This window comes from Pezoporus occidentalis, unplaced genomic scaffold (genome assembly GCF_034315485.1).
Source record: "Pezoporus occidentalis ecotype Australia unplaced genomic scaffold, CSIRO_AGI_Poc_V1 ctg16, whole genome shotgun sequence".
Lineage (NCBI taxonomy): Eukaryota > Metazoa > Chordata > Aves > Psittaciformes > Psittacidae > Pezoporus > Pezoporus occidentalis.
In genome coordinates, this window is record NW_026913425.1 from 5,938,934 (window position 1) to 5,955,053 (window position 16,120).

General features: G+C 36.7%; 1 protein-coding gene across 3 annotated transcripts in view; it reads right to left on the minus strand.

Annotated features, from left to right (window-relative positions):
- FCHO2 (FCH and mu domain containing endocytic adaptor 2) overlaps positions 1 to 16,120 on the minus strand; it is an 85,521-nt gene continuing 69,401 nt past the window's right edge. For 2 of the 3 annotated variants that reach the window (XM_062612467.1, XM_062612468.1), the window contains 8 exons: positions 15,796 to 15,855; positions 12,793 to 12,904; positions 12,021 to 12,176; positions 9,750 to 9,882; positions 6,585 to 6,784; positions 4,447 to 4,511; positions 2,479 to 2,643; positions 1 to 2,246 (listed from right to left, as the gene is read on the minus strand). In XM_062612467.1, the coding sequence (XP_062468451.1) occupies positions 2,224 to 2,246; positions 2,479 to 2,643; positions 4,447 to 4,511; positions 6,585 to 6,784; positions 9,750 to 9,882; positions 12,021 to 12,176; positions 12,793 to 12,904; positions 15,796 to 15,855 (914 nt within the window). In that variant the 3' untranslated portion in view covers positions 1 to 2,223. The remainder of the gene's footprint in view (positions 2,247 to 2,478; positions 2,644 to 4,446; positions 4,512 to 6,584; positions 6,785 to 9,749; positions 9,883 to 12,020; positions 12,177 to 12,792; positions 12,905 to 15,795; positions 15,856 to 16,120) is intronic. The other variant, XM_062612469.1, reaches the window with a different exon arrangement.

Sequence of the window (16,120 nt, forward strand, 5' to 3'; positions counted from 1 at the left end):
TTTAAGTTATATATTACATGTTTATTATGGGTGCATTTTTTTAATTTACATTTTATGAAAAGTCAGAAGTATTTACAATTTTTGTAAGACAAGCTTGTATGCTCTAATTTACAGTCTGACGAAGTAACAATTCATAAAAATTCAGATCCTTTAGAGTTGTGTTTACAAACTAATTTTCTTAGGAGGCAGCTACAATGGATATTGCTGTATACATAAGCAAGAACCAGCTTGCTACATATGTTTCTTTTCATCAGATAGCTACATGTACTTTTTACATTGGTTTTGAATGTCTTTACAAAATGTTTAAACAAATTTGTATGGCTTCAAAATTGTAACCTGCACCCAATGTAAATGTACGTATAATCACCTGAATGAAGGCTAGTTTAAAAGTGCTGAAATATAACTACTTCATTTAACTTAGAAATTAAAGTAATACTTGATTAAGGATAGCAATACAGTTTTGGGTTTTTGTTAATGAAACAGTCATGTTATCTATGGTTTGACTGCAAAGCAGATTACAATTAAGATTCCAGTAAAAAGACTGTACCATTTTATGAGTTAGAAATTTACCTTTCAGTAAGATTAGCAAATTAAGAGCCAAATACACTCTTCCAATCAACTCTACAGTACAGTATGTACTTAATGTTAGCAATGGAACTCTCATCTGCAAGTGTGTAGTATACATTAGCATTTATGTAGCCTCTACAAAGCTTAATTTCTTGTAAAGACTGCCTCAGCAATCCAATTCATTACTGGTTTTGCATAAATTAATTCAAACACATTTTATTGTTTTAATAGAGAATTTGAAATAGATACTGGTATTCAAAATGGTAATGTAAAATTCCCACGTGCAGGTTACTGAATTATTTTGCCCCAATACTTTTGATTTCAGCACTCAAAAAACTCTTAATAACACAAATACATAAAAGATTTTATGAAGTAGTGACTACTATGTCACTTCCCTGTGCTTAGGCTGTGGGAATGTCAAGACTAGATGACAATACACATATTAAAATTGGTGGTTATAGAAAAAAAATAACCTAATACAAATAGCAGTACTTGTTATCCTGCTGCCAAGAAATACAATTCTAAAATGCTATTCCTCCTAAAGTACTATGTTACAATCACATCCCCAAAAGCACTCAAAGTACAAAGACTTGCAGTCAAAGTGAAGAGAAATGCTGTTTGCTTTTACCATCTTCAGTGATTTTTCAGTATTCTTGTCTTTGGTAACATTAAAGTTACTATCTCAAAGTTTCAAAGTCCTGCTTGGTGCATCTCCCTTTACTACAGTCACATTTATTGCAATTACCCCATGAGGAAGTAATCCAGTATTTTAAGCCTCTTTTAAAATAATCTCCAGTTTTTGCAAATCTGCCTTCTAAATAAATCCCAGTCAAAAGAATTTTTATAAAGTTGTCTGTATTATAGAAACTCCGTGCTTTCTTGATGAAGAGCCGAACTTTGTAAAAGGAAGTGAGGCACATGAATAACAAATTGGATAGGCACCGGCTTTTTTTAAAAGGCACAAATGTTATGCAGTTCATAGAAAAATAAATTAAATCTACAGCATTAATTCAAACAATCACAACACCCACAAAATTTACTAACTGCAGAAGTAAATCTCTGCTTTCTTTTGCAATTTTGTAACACATTGCACTTAGGAAAAAAAACCTATATAAAATGACTTACATGTTAATAATATATGATACGTGGGCATCAAGTTACATTTATACATCTCAAACTCAGCTGGTTTTGTGGCATGTGTAGATAAAAGAACTACAAGAGACTTTGCCTCTTCTTTCTTCAAAAAACTGGCAACTAAGAATCTGAAAAATTAATATTACTTATGGAAAGCTCAAATATTTCTTACTCCCTCTCCTACATTTTTAGGCTTAATGTTTACAGTATAACATACGATTTCATATTACAACTATGGATTACTATTTTGACTTCATCTATATAAATTTACTAAAATTTCAACAAATTTTCCCAAATATTGCAGTTGATCATTTACAGACAGTGTTGAAGTTAACTTCAGTGCTATTTTAAAGTAAAAAAAGTTTGCAAAATGACTTTTAAAAGTGCATTTTCTGTTCTGTAGTTCAGCTTCAAAGCAGGTCAACATTTTGAAAAAAGTAATGCGTGCTAAAATAGTGTTTAACAGGTAGAGGCAGAGTGAGCTTCTTGCACTCCTTTGATCCAAAGACTTTCACAGGTACATCAGCAGTCTGCCATGTAACGTCCTGAAAAATAAACATAGTTTTTTTTGCAGTCAGTAGATAAAACAGATTTTGTCAGTATTTTCCTGGGGAGCAGTTTGAGCAACTATGGAAAAACAAAATACCTGTGAGACAGTTTTCAGCCATGTTTTAATGAAGAATAACTATGTACCACTTAACAGTTTCATATTTTGTAATTTAACACTACAGAATATATAATATCCATTATGAATATATAAGCATGTCAGCGCCTTACCAGTGGCAAATCTCTTCTTGAGGAGGGACAGCCGATAGCCAGTGCCTACGAGCTCTACATCTACTCCTGAAAGGGTGCTTCCTTCACTAATGAATTGCACTGCAAGTGTTGCTGGTTTACTGGGTCCTTCTGAAACTTCAAATTTTGCCCTGAGGGATCCAGAACCTATAAAATACCAAAACTGAAAAGCTGCTGTTGTGCAAGAACAAGATGATCTCTCAAAATTTTTAGTATTAGAAGTGAAACTAAAGTGATGACCACTGAAATCTATTCCTAATGGCAGTCCTACATAAATGTTCAAAAGCGGTGAGAGAGCAAATATGTTTTTTCTTAAGCAATACTGAAGACAATGACTAGTGAATAATTTACAGAGAAATGACACACATCTGCAAGATTATATATATATATGATGTGTGTATCAGCCTGCTAATCACTTATTACTTGAAATATCTGATGGGCAAAAATTATATTTATTTAAATAATTAACAATGGAATAACAAAAATAAACTATTTTTGCTTCTTTAAAACAACTTGCTATTTGTAGGCAACAGAAACTGCTAAATGATGAGTAAAGTTAGTAACTGAGGTATTACTGGTTTAAAAGTGGGAATTAATGAATGGAATTGTTTTATGCCATGACTTGTTGATAAATTTGGCTTAAGGTCCACTTTATTTTTTCAGTAGGTCATAGTTTGGATAAATTGGCGCATCTTTCCACTTGAAGTATAGAAACTGATATATTCAAGTGATTTGAAAGTTTGTTTTTATCTCCATCTCCACTTGAGAGCTCACATAATGTGTTGGACCATAAAAAAAATCCCAAAACATCATACCACCCTGTATACCAGAATAAAGATGACTTCAAGATATTTGCCCTAATATTAAAAATGTTTGTGCAACTTCTCCCTTTGTTTCTCTAAGACCAGCACAGTATTACTTCCTCTTCAACACTGAATTGTGAGTACTATGTGTTTATATTCAAGGAAAAGGAAAAGAAAGATGGTGTCAAGAGAAGGGAATATAGCAGGAACACTGGGGTGCAAATCTACTGAACATATGCAAGGTGCAATCCGCATCGCTAAGCAGCACATTCTATGTTGCTCTGCAGGTGCACAATAGCTCTTCCTCGGGCTGCATTTGTGTTTTAGTATGACTTATTTTAAAAGAAGCTCCACAGTTTGGAAAAGGGAGAAAAAGAGGACTACCCATGTGTAACCATAGTGGAAGACAGAACTGCAAGGTCACTGAAGGACAAAAGACACCAGGCTACAGCAATAATTCTCTCTTGATTTAGTTTGAATCACTGACCACAACTTTGCAGCCTTTGCAGGCATAGAAGTCCTCCCTTTCCAGGTTTGTGATGATTTCTGTATGAAACCAGTCATACTTAAAAGCAAATCTATGATTTCATAATGGCCTTCATTAAATTCTTAACAGGGCTGAAAGCCTTTCCTTTACACCCTGAATTCGTTTCTCCACAGAGGCCTTGGGGATGAGATGCCTCCTTTTAGCTCCTGTTTTTCTGATTCAGAAAAAAAAATGCATCTGAAGAGGCTGCAAGGGCTGTAACATCAACTGGACCTCAGGGAAAGGCAGCTGGGCAGAGGACAACTCTTGATACCTTACAAAATGCTACATAAATTACCACTCTGAGCAGATGTGCATAGGTTCATTTTTTTTCTTGGAGTCATATATGGTCAAAACAAAGACCCTCAAAATGCTGATCAAGAATCATCTGTTGTTACCTCAGGACAGGACTTTTGTATCTTTTTGTTTTCCTTTTACAACTAATTAATAAATTCACATTTTGATATCTCACTGTTAGATTGATTGAGAAGGTGAACTGGTAAACAACATACAGCATGAAAAGATGTGTGAACAGGCATGAGGGTGTAGAGGCTAAAGCTGATCAACTTTTTCCTGTTGTAACTTTCCTGTACAAGAAAACAAAACAAGAGTTCTACTTGCCTCCATTCTCAGACTTCTCTGAAATGCTAGATATTTTCCAATATGCTTTCATCTGGTCTGCATTCCTGTAAAAGAACAGTATGTTATAAGCACCAGTTTTAGTAAGTTATTTCTCTAGATTTACACTGGTATCTTACAGATATCATTAAATGGATATTTACAAAAATGCTTAATAATTTTTAGATAAGTTTGTGGAAAACTATATAATGCAATCAGGAAAAAAGAAAGGTGTGTTTCTACTCCCCCAGAGCAGCAGCACTCAGTAATACACACCACTTTTTTACATAGTTAAGACTGCCTAGTGCCCCATCTATGGCTTGACAACTCAAAACCCTCTGTAACCTCAAAGGGTAAGGACAGGCCAAAACCCACTGAAGTAATTTGAAAGCTATGTCTTTATGCTTCATGATGACGCTATGAGGGGAAGCCATGCTGGTTGCCTTTCTCTATGTAAGACTCCTGGCAGCATTAATTTTATACCATTTCCATTCTAGTAAAACTGGTGGGCGTAACAGGGTTTAAACTAACTTCTTATGCTGTAAAGGGGCAGAAAAGGGCACCAAGCACACAGCATTTTAATTCCTGGAGCATTTTGCTGCAGTTCCGCCAAAGAAAAAGTCAACAACTTAAAACTGCAAGCAGCATGAAGTGCTGATAGGCTTGAAATTGCTTTTGGCATTGGTGTAGCAGGAATGAAATGCTCACGCAAGTAGCACAGTAACACACCCCCCCCCAAACCTGACCACCCAATCCACTCCCTCAAACACGCAGCCCAACACAACACTGGAGCTGCTGGGACATAACTAATTTTTTTCCTGGTCAGCTTGCCAGGCTCAAAATTCCATCCTTGGGGAGTTGCCTGTGCAAAACAGAGAATCTGAGTTCATGTGCCTTCATGTGATGAATCTGTAATGAAACTGTCATTGAGTCTTCCTAGCTAACGCTAGGTGTTCTAGGTGGGTGCTCCTGCTCTCACTCAGGCTTCCTTACAGAGGGTTTTGTGGAAGAAGCCTGGGCAGGGAGATTGGCTTCACCAGATGTTCTAGTCATGTTGTTCAGGCAGGATACTGAACCTGCCCTTACTCAGAATAACCTTTAACAGTGATTTGATTTAAAGTATTGCTCCCTTAAAATACCAAGTCAAGAAAGATTCAGTCTGGCCAGGATATTTTTGACTTAAAGTGATATTGGATTACTGCTTTGTTCAATTAATACATTTAAATGTATTGCCTCCAGAAGTATCAGAACCCATTTAACAAATGGGTCAGGTTTATTTTCCTTCTGAACCTTGCTTTATAAGGTAAACTGATCTGTAAGTAACAAGGTTAACAAGGCCTTGCAGTCAAAGTGAAATGCCTTCAACCTGGTATTCTTTACCTTCTTCATGTTAAAAAGACCCTCTTGGAAATACACAGCCCAGGAATTACATTACAGCTGGGCAAGTACCTATGTGCTAAGCTGCAGGTGCAGTGCTTGAATTCTGCTCATCTTTTGCTCCACAGCTGTACTGCCCTGCCTAGTCCCACTCTCTTCTTTTCACAGACTTGTAGAAGCATAATTACCTGAGATCTGTGTCTCACTTTCAGGGGCTACTGTGTATGCAGGCTTAGAAGGCAATGGCAGATAGTTGCTAGTCAGATAATAATCTGTATGCCGCTTGAACTGAAAGAGAATGCTACCTGGCTTATGAATTGCTCCTCAGTTACTGAGGTTTGTCTTAAAACCATTTCAATTAAAAGTTGATTTTTAAGCCAGAACAATCAAGTAATCTTTTTAAGAAATGCTTTTTTTTCTAATCTCCTTATATAATCCAAATATATGGATATATCTATACACACACACAATGCTTTTTAAGCATTAAGATATTTTGGTTTCAAATTACTGTATTAAAAATGCCTGTTCTATTAGCCAAAAGAAAGCAAACATTGGAGATTTCATAAAGGCTTGTATTACATGGTTAGAACAGGTGCATATTGGCTCAGTTTATGTGAATTGGCTGCACATGATCTGTAAACATCTGATATTACACATTTTATCAAGAGAAAAAAAAAATAGCTGTTTCAATGAAAATTTTCAGACTGACATTAATGAATACACTGAAATGAATCTGAAGTAATACTGAAAAGTGTTAATATTACCATTTTGCAGGTGGAAGTGATTGCATGTTTGTTACTCCTCCATCTACTGGTACCACAACCTGGACGTTAGACAGCATGCTAGGCATATTCATGGACTCTGGATTGTATTTATAGTCAACTCTAACATCAGTAGTGCTAGCATTACATTTCCAGTAAGTTGCAAGATTCAAGGGAGTGGACTGGATGCCATTTGAAGATACCTGTGAAAGAATAAACCATTGAAAGTAGCTTAATTAAGGAATTCTCCTCTTTGGCATAATTAAGGAATGATAGTAACAAATCCTGCAAAAGATCAAGAGAACAACTGATCTCTGAGTCCTTAATTGCACAATTCTTAAGACTTGCAGCCTAAAATTAATTCTTGTTCTTTTAAATTAAAATGAGAAGAGACTCTTCAAAGAGGACTGTAGTGATATGACAAGGGGTGATGGGTTTAAGCTTGAAGAGGAATTTCAGGTTAGACATATGAAAGAAGTTCTTTACTGTGAAGGGGGTGAGGTGGTGGAACAGGTTGCCTAAAGAAGAGTTAAATGCTCCATCCCTGTCAGTGTTAAAGGCCAGGTTGGACAGAGCCTTGGGTGACACAGTCTAGGGTGAGGCGTCCCTGCCCATGACAGGGGGGGTTGCAACTTGATGATCTTAAGGTCCTTTCCAACCCAAACCATTCTATGATCCTATGAATATTTAAAGAAAAGGTTTAAATGCTTTCTGGTCTATGAGGCTCCTTCCTGGCTATTCTAAGTCAAAATCGTTTTGTTTTAGTCTTGCGTTCTGCCTCACATGTGAAGCACGCTTGTGGCAAAATGACTTCATCCTTAGCACCTGTGTGCCATACCAATTCAATGTCCAAGCAGCCAGCAGCACAGGGCTATCAATACCTGTCGTTATGGGATAGGGAGCCAGCAAAACAGTTAAGTATTCAAAGCATTATTTTCCTGCAGTAGAAGGGTTGGATGCTGCTTCTTTAGCTGAGCTTGTGCTACTCCCCTGCTGCATCTCCATCATCTCCCTAATCTCCATGAGGACCTTTCTCTGTTCTGGTGTCCCCTCTCACCTTTCCTTGGCAGCCCAGAAACTTTTCTATCTGCCACGGCTTCCGCATGCCAATGCATCATATTCCCCTGACAGTAAAGATCTTAAAGTCATAGTATTCTTCCATAGTACTCATTTCTGCTATCTGAAGAAAAGTTTTGTTCCTTCCATTTTTCTTCTCAGGAATTGTGTGTGTCTAACATGCTTTTTATAGATTCAGTATGCCAAGATTTTAAACTATATTGGGAGAATTTGGAAACCATAATGGTATTAATAGCTGGACTGACAGGTTATTTTGGTTTTTGATGTGGACAGTTGCCCCAGATGTTCAACCATTTTAGTGCAGGCCTAGCAAATCTCTCTTCCTTTGAGGTGTCTGTTTTGAATTTTCACAAAGATTTTTTACTGACAGCCAGAACATCTTCTCACAGATTCAGAACAGCTGAGGTTGGAAAGGTCATCTGGTCCAACCCTCCTGCTGAAGCAGGGCAACCTACATGCCCAGGACCATGTCCAAATAGCCTTTGAGTATCTCCAAGGATGGAGACTCCACCACCCCTCTGGCAACCCATTCCATTGCTCAGTCACCCTCACAGGAAAAAAATATTTCCTGATGTTCAGAGGGAACCTCCTGTGTTTCTCTTTGTGCCTGTTGCCTCTGGTCCTGTCACTGGGCACCAGTGAAAAGCGCCTGTGTCTGTTTTCTATGTACCCTCGTGTCAGTTCTTTGTACTACTGATAAGATCCCCTGTGAGCCTTCTCCAGGCTGAACAGTCCCAGCTTTCTCAGCCTTTTCTCATAGGAGGGGTGCTCCACACCCTTCATCATCTTAGTGGCCCTTCACTGAACTCTCTCCAGTATGTCCATGCCTTTCTTGCAATGGACAACCCAGAACTGGACCCAGTAATCCAGGTGTGACCTTATCAGTGCTCAGTACAGGGGAAGGATCACCTCCCTTGACCTACTAGCAGTACTTTGCCTAATGCAGCCCAAGAGACCATTTGCCACCTTTACAGCAAGGGCACATTGTTAGCTCATGTTCAATATGGTATCCCACAGGTCTTTTTACTTCCAAGCTGATTTCCAGCTGTGTGGGCCCCAGCATATATCAGTGCATGGGGTTGCTCCTCCCCAGGTGTACTTCTTGTTGAACTTCATCAGGTTCCTGTCAGTTCATTTCTCCAGCCAGCTGAGGTCCCTCTGGAGGGCAGAATGACTTCCAGAGTATCCAGGTCATCCTCCCAGTTCTGTGTCATCAGAAGCCTTGCTGAGGGTATACTCTGCTCTACCATCCAGATTATCAATGAAGCTGTTAAGCAGGATTGTAAATTCAGTACTGACCCCCGGGGCATACTGCTAGTTACTGGTCTCCAGATGGACTTCACAACAGTGACAGTCACTCCCTGGGCCTGGCTGTTCAGCCAGTTTTCAATCCACCTCAACATCTGCTCATTCAGTGCATACTTCACCAACTTTTCTATGAGGATGCTATGGGAGACATTGTCAAACACCTTCCTGAAGCAGACAGTATCAACCGCCCTCCCCTCATCACAGTCATGTCATCATAGAAGTTTATCAAGCTGGTCAAGCATGACTTTCCCTTGCTAAATTCATGCTGAATACCCCTGAAGTCCTTGTCCTTTGTGTGCCTGTAAATGCTTTCCAGGACGAAATGTTCCATTATATTGTGAGAGATTGGAAAGTTGTATGTTCTCATATATTACGATTCATCAACTATAGCACCCAAAACTTACGAAATTACAAAAATCAAAGGCAGTACAACTACAAACTCAGATAACTCCCCATCAAAACCCTAAATTCAAGGAGAATTTGACTTTGCCAACAAATATATACAAAAGCAGTGTCAGACCCTTGCACACATGAATTGAGAATGATGTGAGAGCAAGCTGAAACAGCTCACGAATCCAAGGGAATGACACGAAGCATGGAAGGAATGCACTAAGCCTGGACAGAGCCTATGCACTCTACACAGTGGTATACCCAGAATTTGTCTAGATGAGGGATGACAGTTCATCAGCATGCTAGCAGGCAAAGAATGATTCTTTTAATTCCTGTGTATTATCAAATCTGCCAGAATTCCTTAAAAAATTCCCAAGGAAAAAAAGCGTTTACCTGATACTTTAAAACATCCACATTGTAATAGGATGCAGATGGATTCTGCTCTGATAATTTCTTGAGGTAGAAAGTTATAGCTTGCATGTTCATCCAGAAATCCATAGTACTGGAGTCACTTTGTGACTGATCACTACAATGAAAAAGAAAGGTAGGAGTCAGAAGGCAACACTGAGTTTTATTATTTGTACGTCTAAAAAAATGGGAGATTAGATCCTTCCCTTTCTTTGTTATTTAAGCAAGAATTTGCTCTAATGCTTTCTAATACATAACTGTATCTTTCTAAATATTAAGACAAATTAACTGCTTGTTATAGAAAAATTCTCCTTTAAGTGTGTGGAGCAGTGTGAGTTTTCTCCACTGATGATCTACATCACAAGATGGAGCTCATGCTGAATTTGGATTTTACTTTTAATAAACCACGATTTTAATACAACTAGGTGCTGTGAGGATGTGTGGGACGTGGGGGTGAAAGTGATATTTGAAAAGGAATGTTATCCAATTTGGAATAAATCCTAAAATTATAACTGGTCTGGGATATGACATAGCTTCACTAATGTACCGAATTAAGATTTGTGCCATGTCTCTTACCATACTTTCATGTATTTCTAGAGAATGTAAGCTTTCAAAGTTTTTTTTTAATTAAAAGTGATTTTCAAATTCTTATAATCAGTTGTTTCTTAGATAATTATAGCTGCATTCAATCTTACTAACATTTTATTGTATCATTTCTATATGTAGGTAAGAGTGCACATGATTGCAGAAGCTGTTTGGAAGCTACTGGAACATGGTGTTCTGCAGATCAAGAATATTTTCAGCTCTGGTTGCATCAGTTTGATTTTGAATAAGGATGAAGCATTTAAGAAAACTGATTCAAAACCCCAAATTTAAATCACTTAAGAACCAAAGACCTCTTCTGATTGTCTGTGGATACAGTGAAGAACTGCATCCATTCTTAAGGAATGCAGAGTGTGTCTGCAGAGTGAAAGCTGACAATGAGTACCTACAACATAGTAAATATGACTGCAGTGGGTTGAATGTCTTAGAACTGTGACTTACGTACCAGTAGTCTGTCCAATTTACTCAGATATTGCTTCTTGATACACTACTGCGATTAATGAAATTTCCATTTTCAGTAAAAAATATAAACACTTATCACTAAAGAGGCCTTCCACATTTAAATAAATGAAACTAGTAGTAAAACCTTTCTGTTGCTCCACAAACAAGTGCAATTCAAACCAGAAATTCTGACATCACTAGAAATAGAAATATCACTCTCATTAAAAACTTTAATCTCCATAAATACCAAGCAAATTAAATCCTTTGCAGTATACGATAAAAAAATCAAAATATTACTATATGAGTTTAACTTTGTAAATATCCATATATGTATCCTTTCTAATTAGAGGCGAAGTGTTACAGCACTTAAATACTAGACACTTTCACTTTTTTAAAATCTACTTTTCCTGTAGATCTCACTCTGTCTGATACAGCTGTGCTACCATTTCAGTTATAAACTAGCATGTCAAAGAGTGATTAATTTTGTATGAATCATTCATTACATATGAATGATAAAAATGAAATTAAATGCAAAAGAATGGATGCGTACAGTTTGATTCTTTTAGTAATTTAAAAAATGTAACATCAAAAAGCATTTAACTTTTTCAAATATTTTCTTCAATAAATTAGATACTGCTTAGCTGAAACAGATCTCTGCTAAATAATTTGAACTTTTATAATTTTTTACGAGCTCTGAGTGCTGTGATTTCAACAATTATCCTGTACAATCAGCACCCTTTTTTCTTAAGAATTCTCCCAAGTGTGCTGCTAAACACTTGAGAAATACAGCTATATAATGCATCCAATCTAGTGTAGAAATTGTACATCTCTAAAAATACACAAGTAGATGATGAATGAGATTAGGTGTAGCTCTTACTACTTGTCTTCCATGTAAGGCTACTGTTTCATCATTTAATCCTACCACTGTTACTACTGTGTAAAGAAAAATTTATAAAATGCATGTAAACCCAGCAGCATTTACAAACTATTTTTTTTTACAGCTCCTGTTACACTCAGCACAAGTTTCAAGTCAAATACTCACTAAGATTTTTTTAATGGTGGCATTGGAGAGAACTGAGGTGAATACGATTAATTCAGGAAACGAAACCGTGTATAAGCAAATCAACAAGACTGTAGAGAATTCCAATTTACATAGATAACTGACATTTTACAAATCATGTAGTTTACTTTTTTATTAAAAGTATACAAAACCTGTATACAAGTTGCGCATTTGGAAGTATCTGCTCTAGTTTGCTTGTGTTCTTCATCCTGAAGCAGAGCACAGCTGGAGATGGGTTGCTGGTGAATACCTTAACAATCCCACTTGGGAATGATACCGTCATATCACCAGTAATCTTCACAATACATCTAGAAAACAATGAAAACATAAGTTTCATTGCAACTCAATTCTGCCTAGCTTTAATACTAATTTCAAAGCAATCACTGTACTTTCAAAATCTGATGATCTAAATTAAAAACAGAAAATCAATTTCAAATGAGGGTAATGTGACAACATAGCGTCACTTTCAGCTTGAAAGTTAGATGAAATAAGAAAAAACTTTAGCTGGTTAAAGCATACAGTAGTCTTTGCGGATGTTTTTTAGGCTTTGTAAACATGGCACTGCTATGCTTAGGCAAGGCCTAAGTAGCATAGCAAGGGATGTGATGGAATGAGAGGCTTTTAGCTGGCCAAATTTACTTCTAGCAGCTACCTGACTATGATAAAAACCCTTCTCATTTTCAGTTTTCTCATTGGACACAGTTTTGTAAAGCAAGGATATATGAACTCCTAGTGGGATGCCAGCCAATACAGAGCAGTAAGTCACTACTGTCACTTATATCAGGGAAAAAAAAAACAAAACCAAACCCAACAACTAACCGTCTGAATTCCCCTTCTAATAGTTTTCCCAAAAATATTACAAGTAAACCCAGTGTGTTTTCTTACTGTCACTTATTATTCAAAACAATTCACTATTTAACTAACTTTGTGGGATCTGCTCCTTTAAAGTAGGCGTTTACAGATTCAGTAAGGGCTACTGCAACAGGCAAGGTGTCCTGGTTTCCAAGGCTGACAGGGCTGGGACCACCTGAAACACCTAGAATACATACAGTGTATAGGTTTAATTTTCAAAAAGCTTAACAACAGATTTCAGAACAGTTGACTACATCTGTAATTTTCACAAGAGGTTTTTGCTATCAAGATTACAGTAGCATCTGAAGTATTACTTGAAAAGTGTGTAGAAAAAAATACATAGTACAGTACAATCATACCATCAAAACACTGCTTCGCAGCCTAAGGAAACAGGACTATCAGTATGACATTATGTAAATGGACAGACACAAGAAAATACGTGAGACAAAGGAACACATCATTAGAATAGCTATTGGTGAAAGTGAAATAAACAGATCCAAAGGGAATCAGACATTGACTAGAACACTTAAAAAAATCCCTACTGTATGCTTACTGTATGGAAAAATGTATGATAAAATGGTCATGGAAATGCAAAGAATTCACTTACTGTATGCATGAGCTTAAATGCAGATACATTAATATTATGCATTATAAGTTATCTGTTAAACATTCTTCTAATTATTTCCGACAACAAAGGTTCCCAAGCAGAAGTTGTTGGAGAAGCCTTTACAGATGCTTGGCCAACACAACACAGTTCCAATGAAAAGCTAGAAAAATGAACTCAGATCTCATGGTAAGACTTTTTGAAATGCATGTGTACAAATAATGAAACTGCTGTCATAGGATTTTACATTTCACCAATTCTCTATATGTGTACCAAATATAAAAGACAATACTGGAAGTTCTATATTTTTATTAGTACAGCAGTGTAGGGCATCTTACTAATTTCTTATATCACTGCTGAAATGTCCTGTATCACATAATATTAACTATCACAAAGGAAGCACAATCTTTCTTTTTCATGAGCAAAATGAGAATTTTTCTCTTATACCAAAAGGCAGGAACAAAATACTTCAATATAATATTTCTCATGGCAAACTAATTCTATTTACTCTAAAACAGTGGCCGTGCCTTGTGAGCTCTTTCAGAAGCAAAAATGAAGCTAGGACCTTGTTCTTCAGGTCCTGTTAGTCACAGCGGCTAATATGAAATCCTAGACCTTAAATCCAGAGATAAGTGAAAGAAGTAGTAACAACAAGAGAGTGAAAGACAGGAGTTGGTCTTACTCTGCTACCTTATACCTTACTCTTCATCGTGGTTTCTTGCCTAACGTAGTAAAATGCTCTAAATACTCTCAGCATCATGAAAGAAAAACATTTAGTGCAACACTGAGTCCTCCTTATATTGAAAGTGATACTCTAGTCACAGGTGTTCAGAAATTCTTAGCTGAATGAAATATTATGATGCTCACTCCAAAACACTGCTGTATTTATTTTCTCAGTATGAACAGTAGGTTGGGTTTATTTATTCTTTCAGACAATACACAGGTCATGATTCCAAAGTTTTCTTTTTCTCCCTGAAGCCTACCAATAAAAGTTGTGATTCTCAATAATCTCAGGAATCTAGAAATCACGATTTCAAGAAGTAAATGTGCAATAAAATAATAAGTTAACAGTAGCCAGAAATTCTGTTTGGTGAAATATTGAATTCCAGAAGTATTTTCCACCTAAAGTGGAAATATGCACTCAATGGTTTTGGCACTATGGTTGCCTGGGTGTTTTACCTTCTTTTTCTCCCAATTTACAAAGGAAGAACAAACCGTTGCAAGCAGACAGGAGGTGATTACCGTGTGTTATGTCAGATTGTTTACAGATGCATATTTTAAAATCTTTTACTTATCATGTCTTTGTGTATATTTTTATATTGATAACTGCAGTGCAGAGTTATGCAAATATATACATGATACTCTTATGCATAAAAGACAAATACTGATTTCTTGACTGAAGAGTGAATTTTATTAACAACACTATTTTCAGGGTTTTTTTTGGAAACACCAAAGCAAACAAATATAAGTATATAAATTTCTCTGAGATGTATTTGAGGGACTACAAATAAGACAGCTTTTCTCCCTAATTTGCTCTGCCCTCACTGTTTATCACCCATTGATTCATCAAAATCTATGTGCTTCTGTAAAACCTAGTAAATTGAAACAAACATAACTGCCTAATTCTGTAAGCCATTGTTTTGTTGCCTTGCTGCTGAAGAGACAAAGCAATGCAGTAATATCCAGCTTCAGGGCCTTCCACACCTGCTGTGAGATCTCAAGAGGGAGGCTGTGTCAAGGGAGCCTTGCTGCATCGCAGGCTGCAGCTCAGCCCAAGGCTCCAGTTATAGCACCTTCAGCAGTGACAGCAAAGGTGACTTCTACACCCTGCCACCTGTCTCTGCCCCAGCCACCATAAACAGCCCCTGAGCTGTGCTGACACAAGACCTACTGACACGAACATGTAAACAGTTGCAGTGACACACTCAGGGAGGTTGCCAAGCTGCAGAATAAAAGACTGCATTGCTGGTCATAAAAAGGGAAAACAAACCTCATCAAATGGTTTTAGTTCAGTTTAGGAGCAATGATTCAGACAATTTTAATACTGGCTAAAAGGCTGTCATGAAAAAAAAATATTTTACAACAGTTACCTTTGTCATCTGTATTTTCAAAGAACTGTATTACATGTAAGTATAGAAACATTTTTACTACTTGTCTTATGATTGTCAAAGTACGAAAGTATTCACTCTACTTGAAAGAAAGTAGTATTGACAAACCAAAGAAGCAAGAGCAAGTTCCAGTTTGTTTGGGACAGAGAAGAAGGGATAGACAGAAGATTATGTTATATAAAAGCAGTTACATCAAGTTTTGGTGATTTCAGCAACATATAACTTGCTATGTAGTTGAGTTTTCAGGCTACTTGTATCTGCCAGATACTATAGCTGGACAAACTTGTTTCAAAAGTACAACTTTATTAGGTGCAGTATATTAGGATGATTAGTTAACATGTAAATCTGCTTTGAATACAATACCTGGTGGTGTCTCACAAAGCTTTTCAATTGTAGGAAGATTTCCAATCAAAAGATCATCCTCTATTACATTTAAATAAAACAAAACATTGCAAGAAAACAAAGTATTTCAAGCAAAAATAATGTTAAAAATTAATATATACATAAATAATTTGCAAATTAAGGCTAAAGCATAAAAGAAACATTCCATTATGCATGCCTTAAAGTTAACTTGGAAAAAGATCATTAGAGTCAGCTCTATTATTTTGAACAAATGGGGTAACAGAAACACTGTATTGTGCAAAAGTCAAAAGAATATAGACACTAGTGCAGAGTATATTCTCATGCC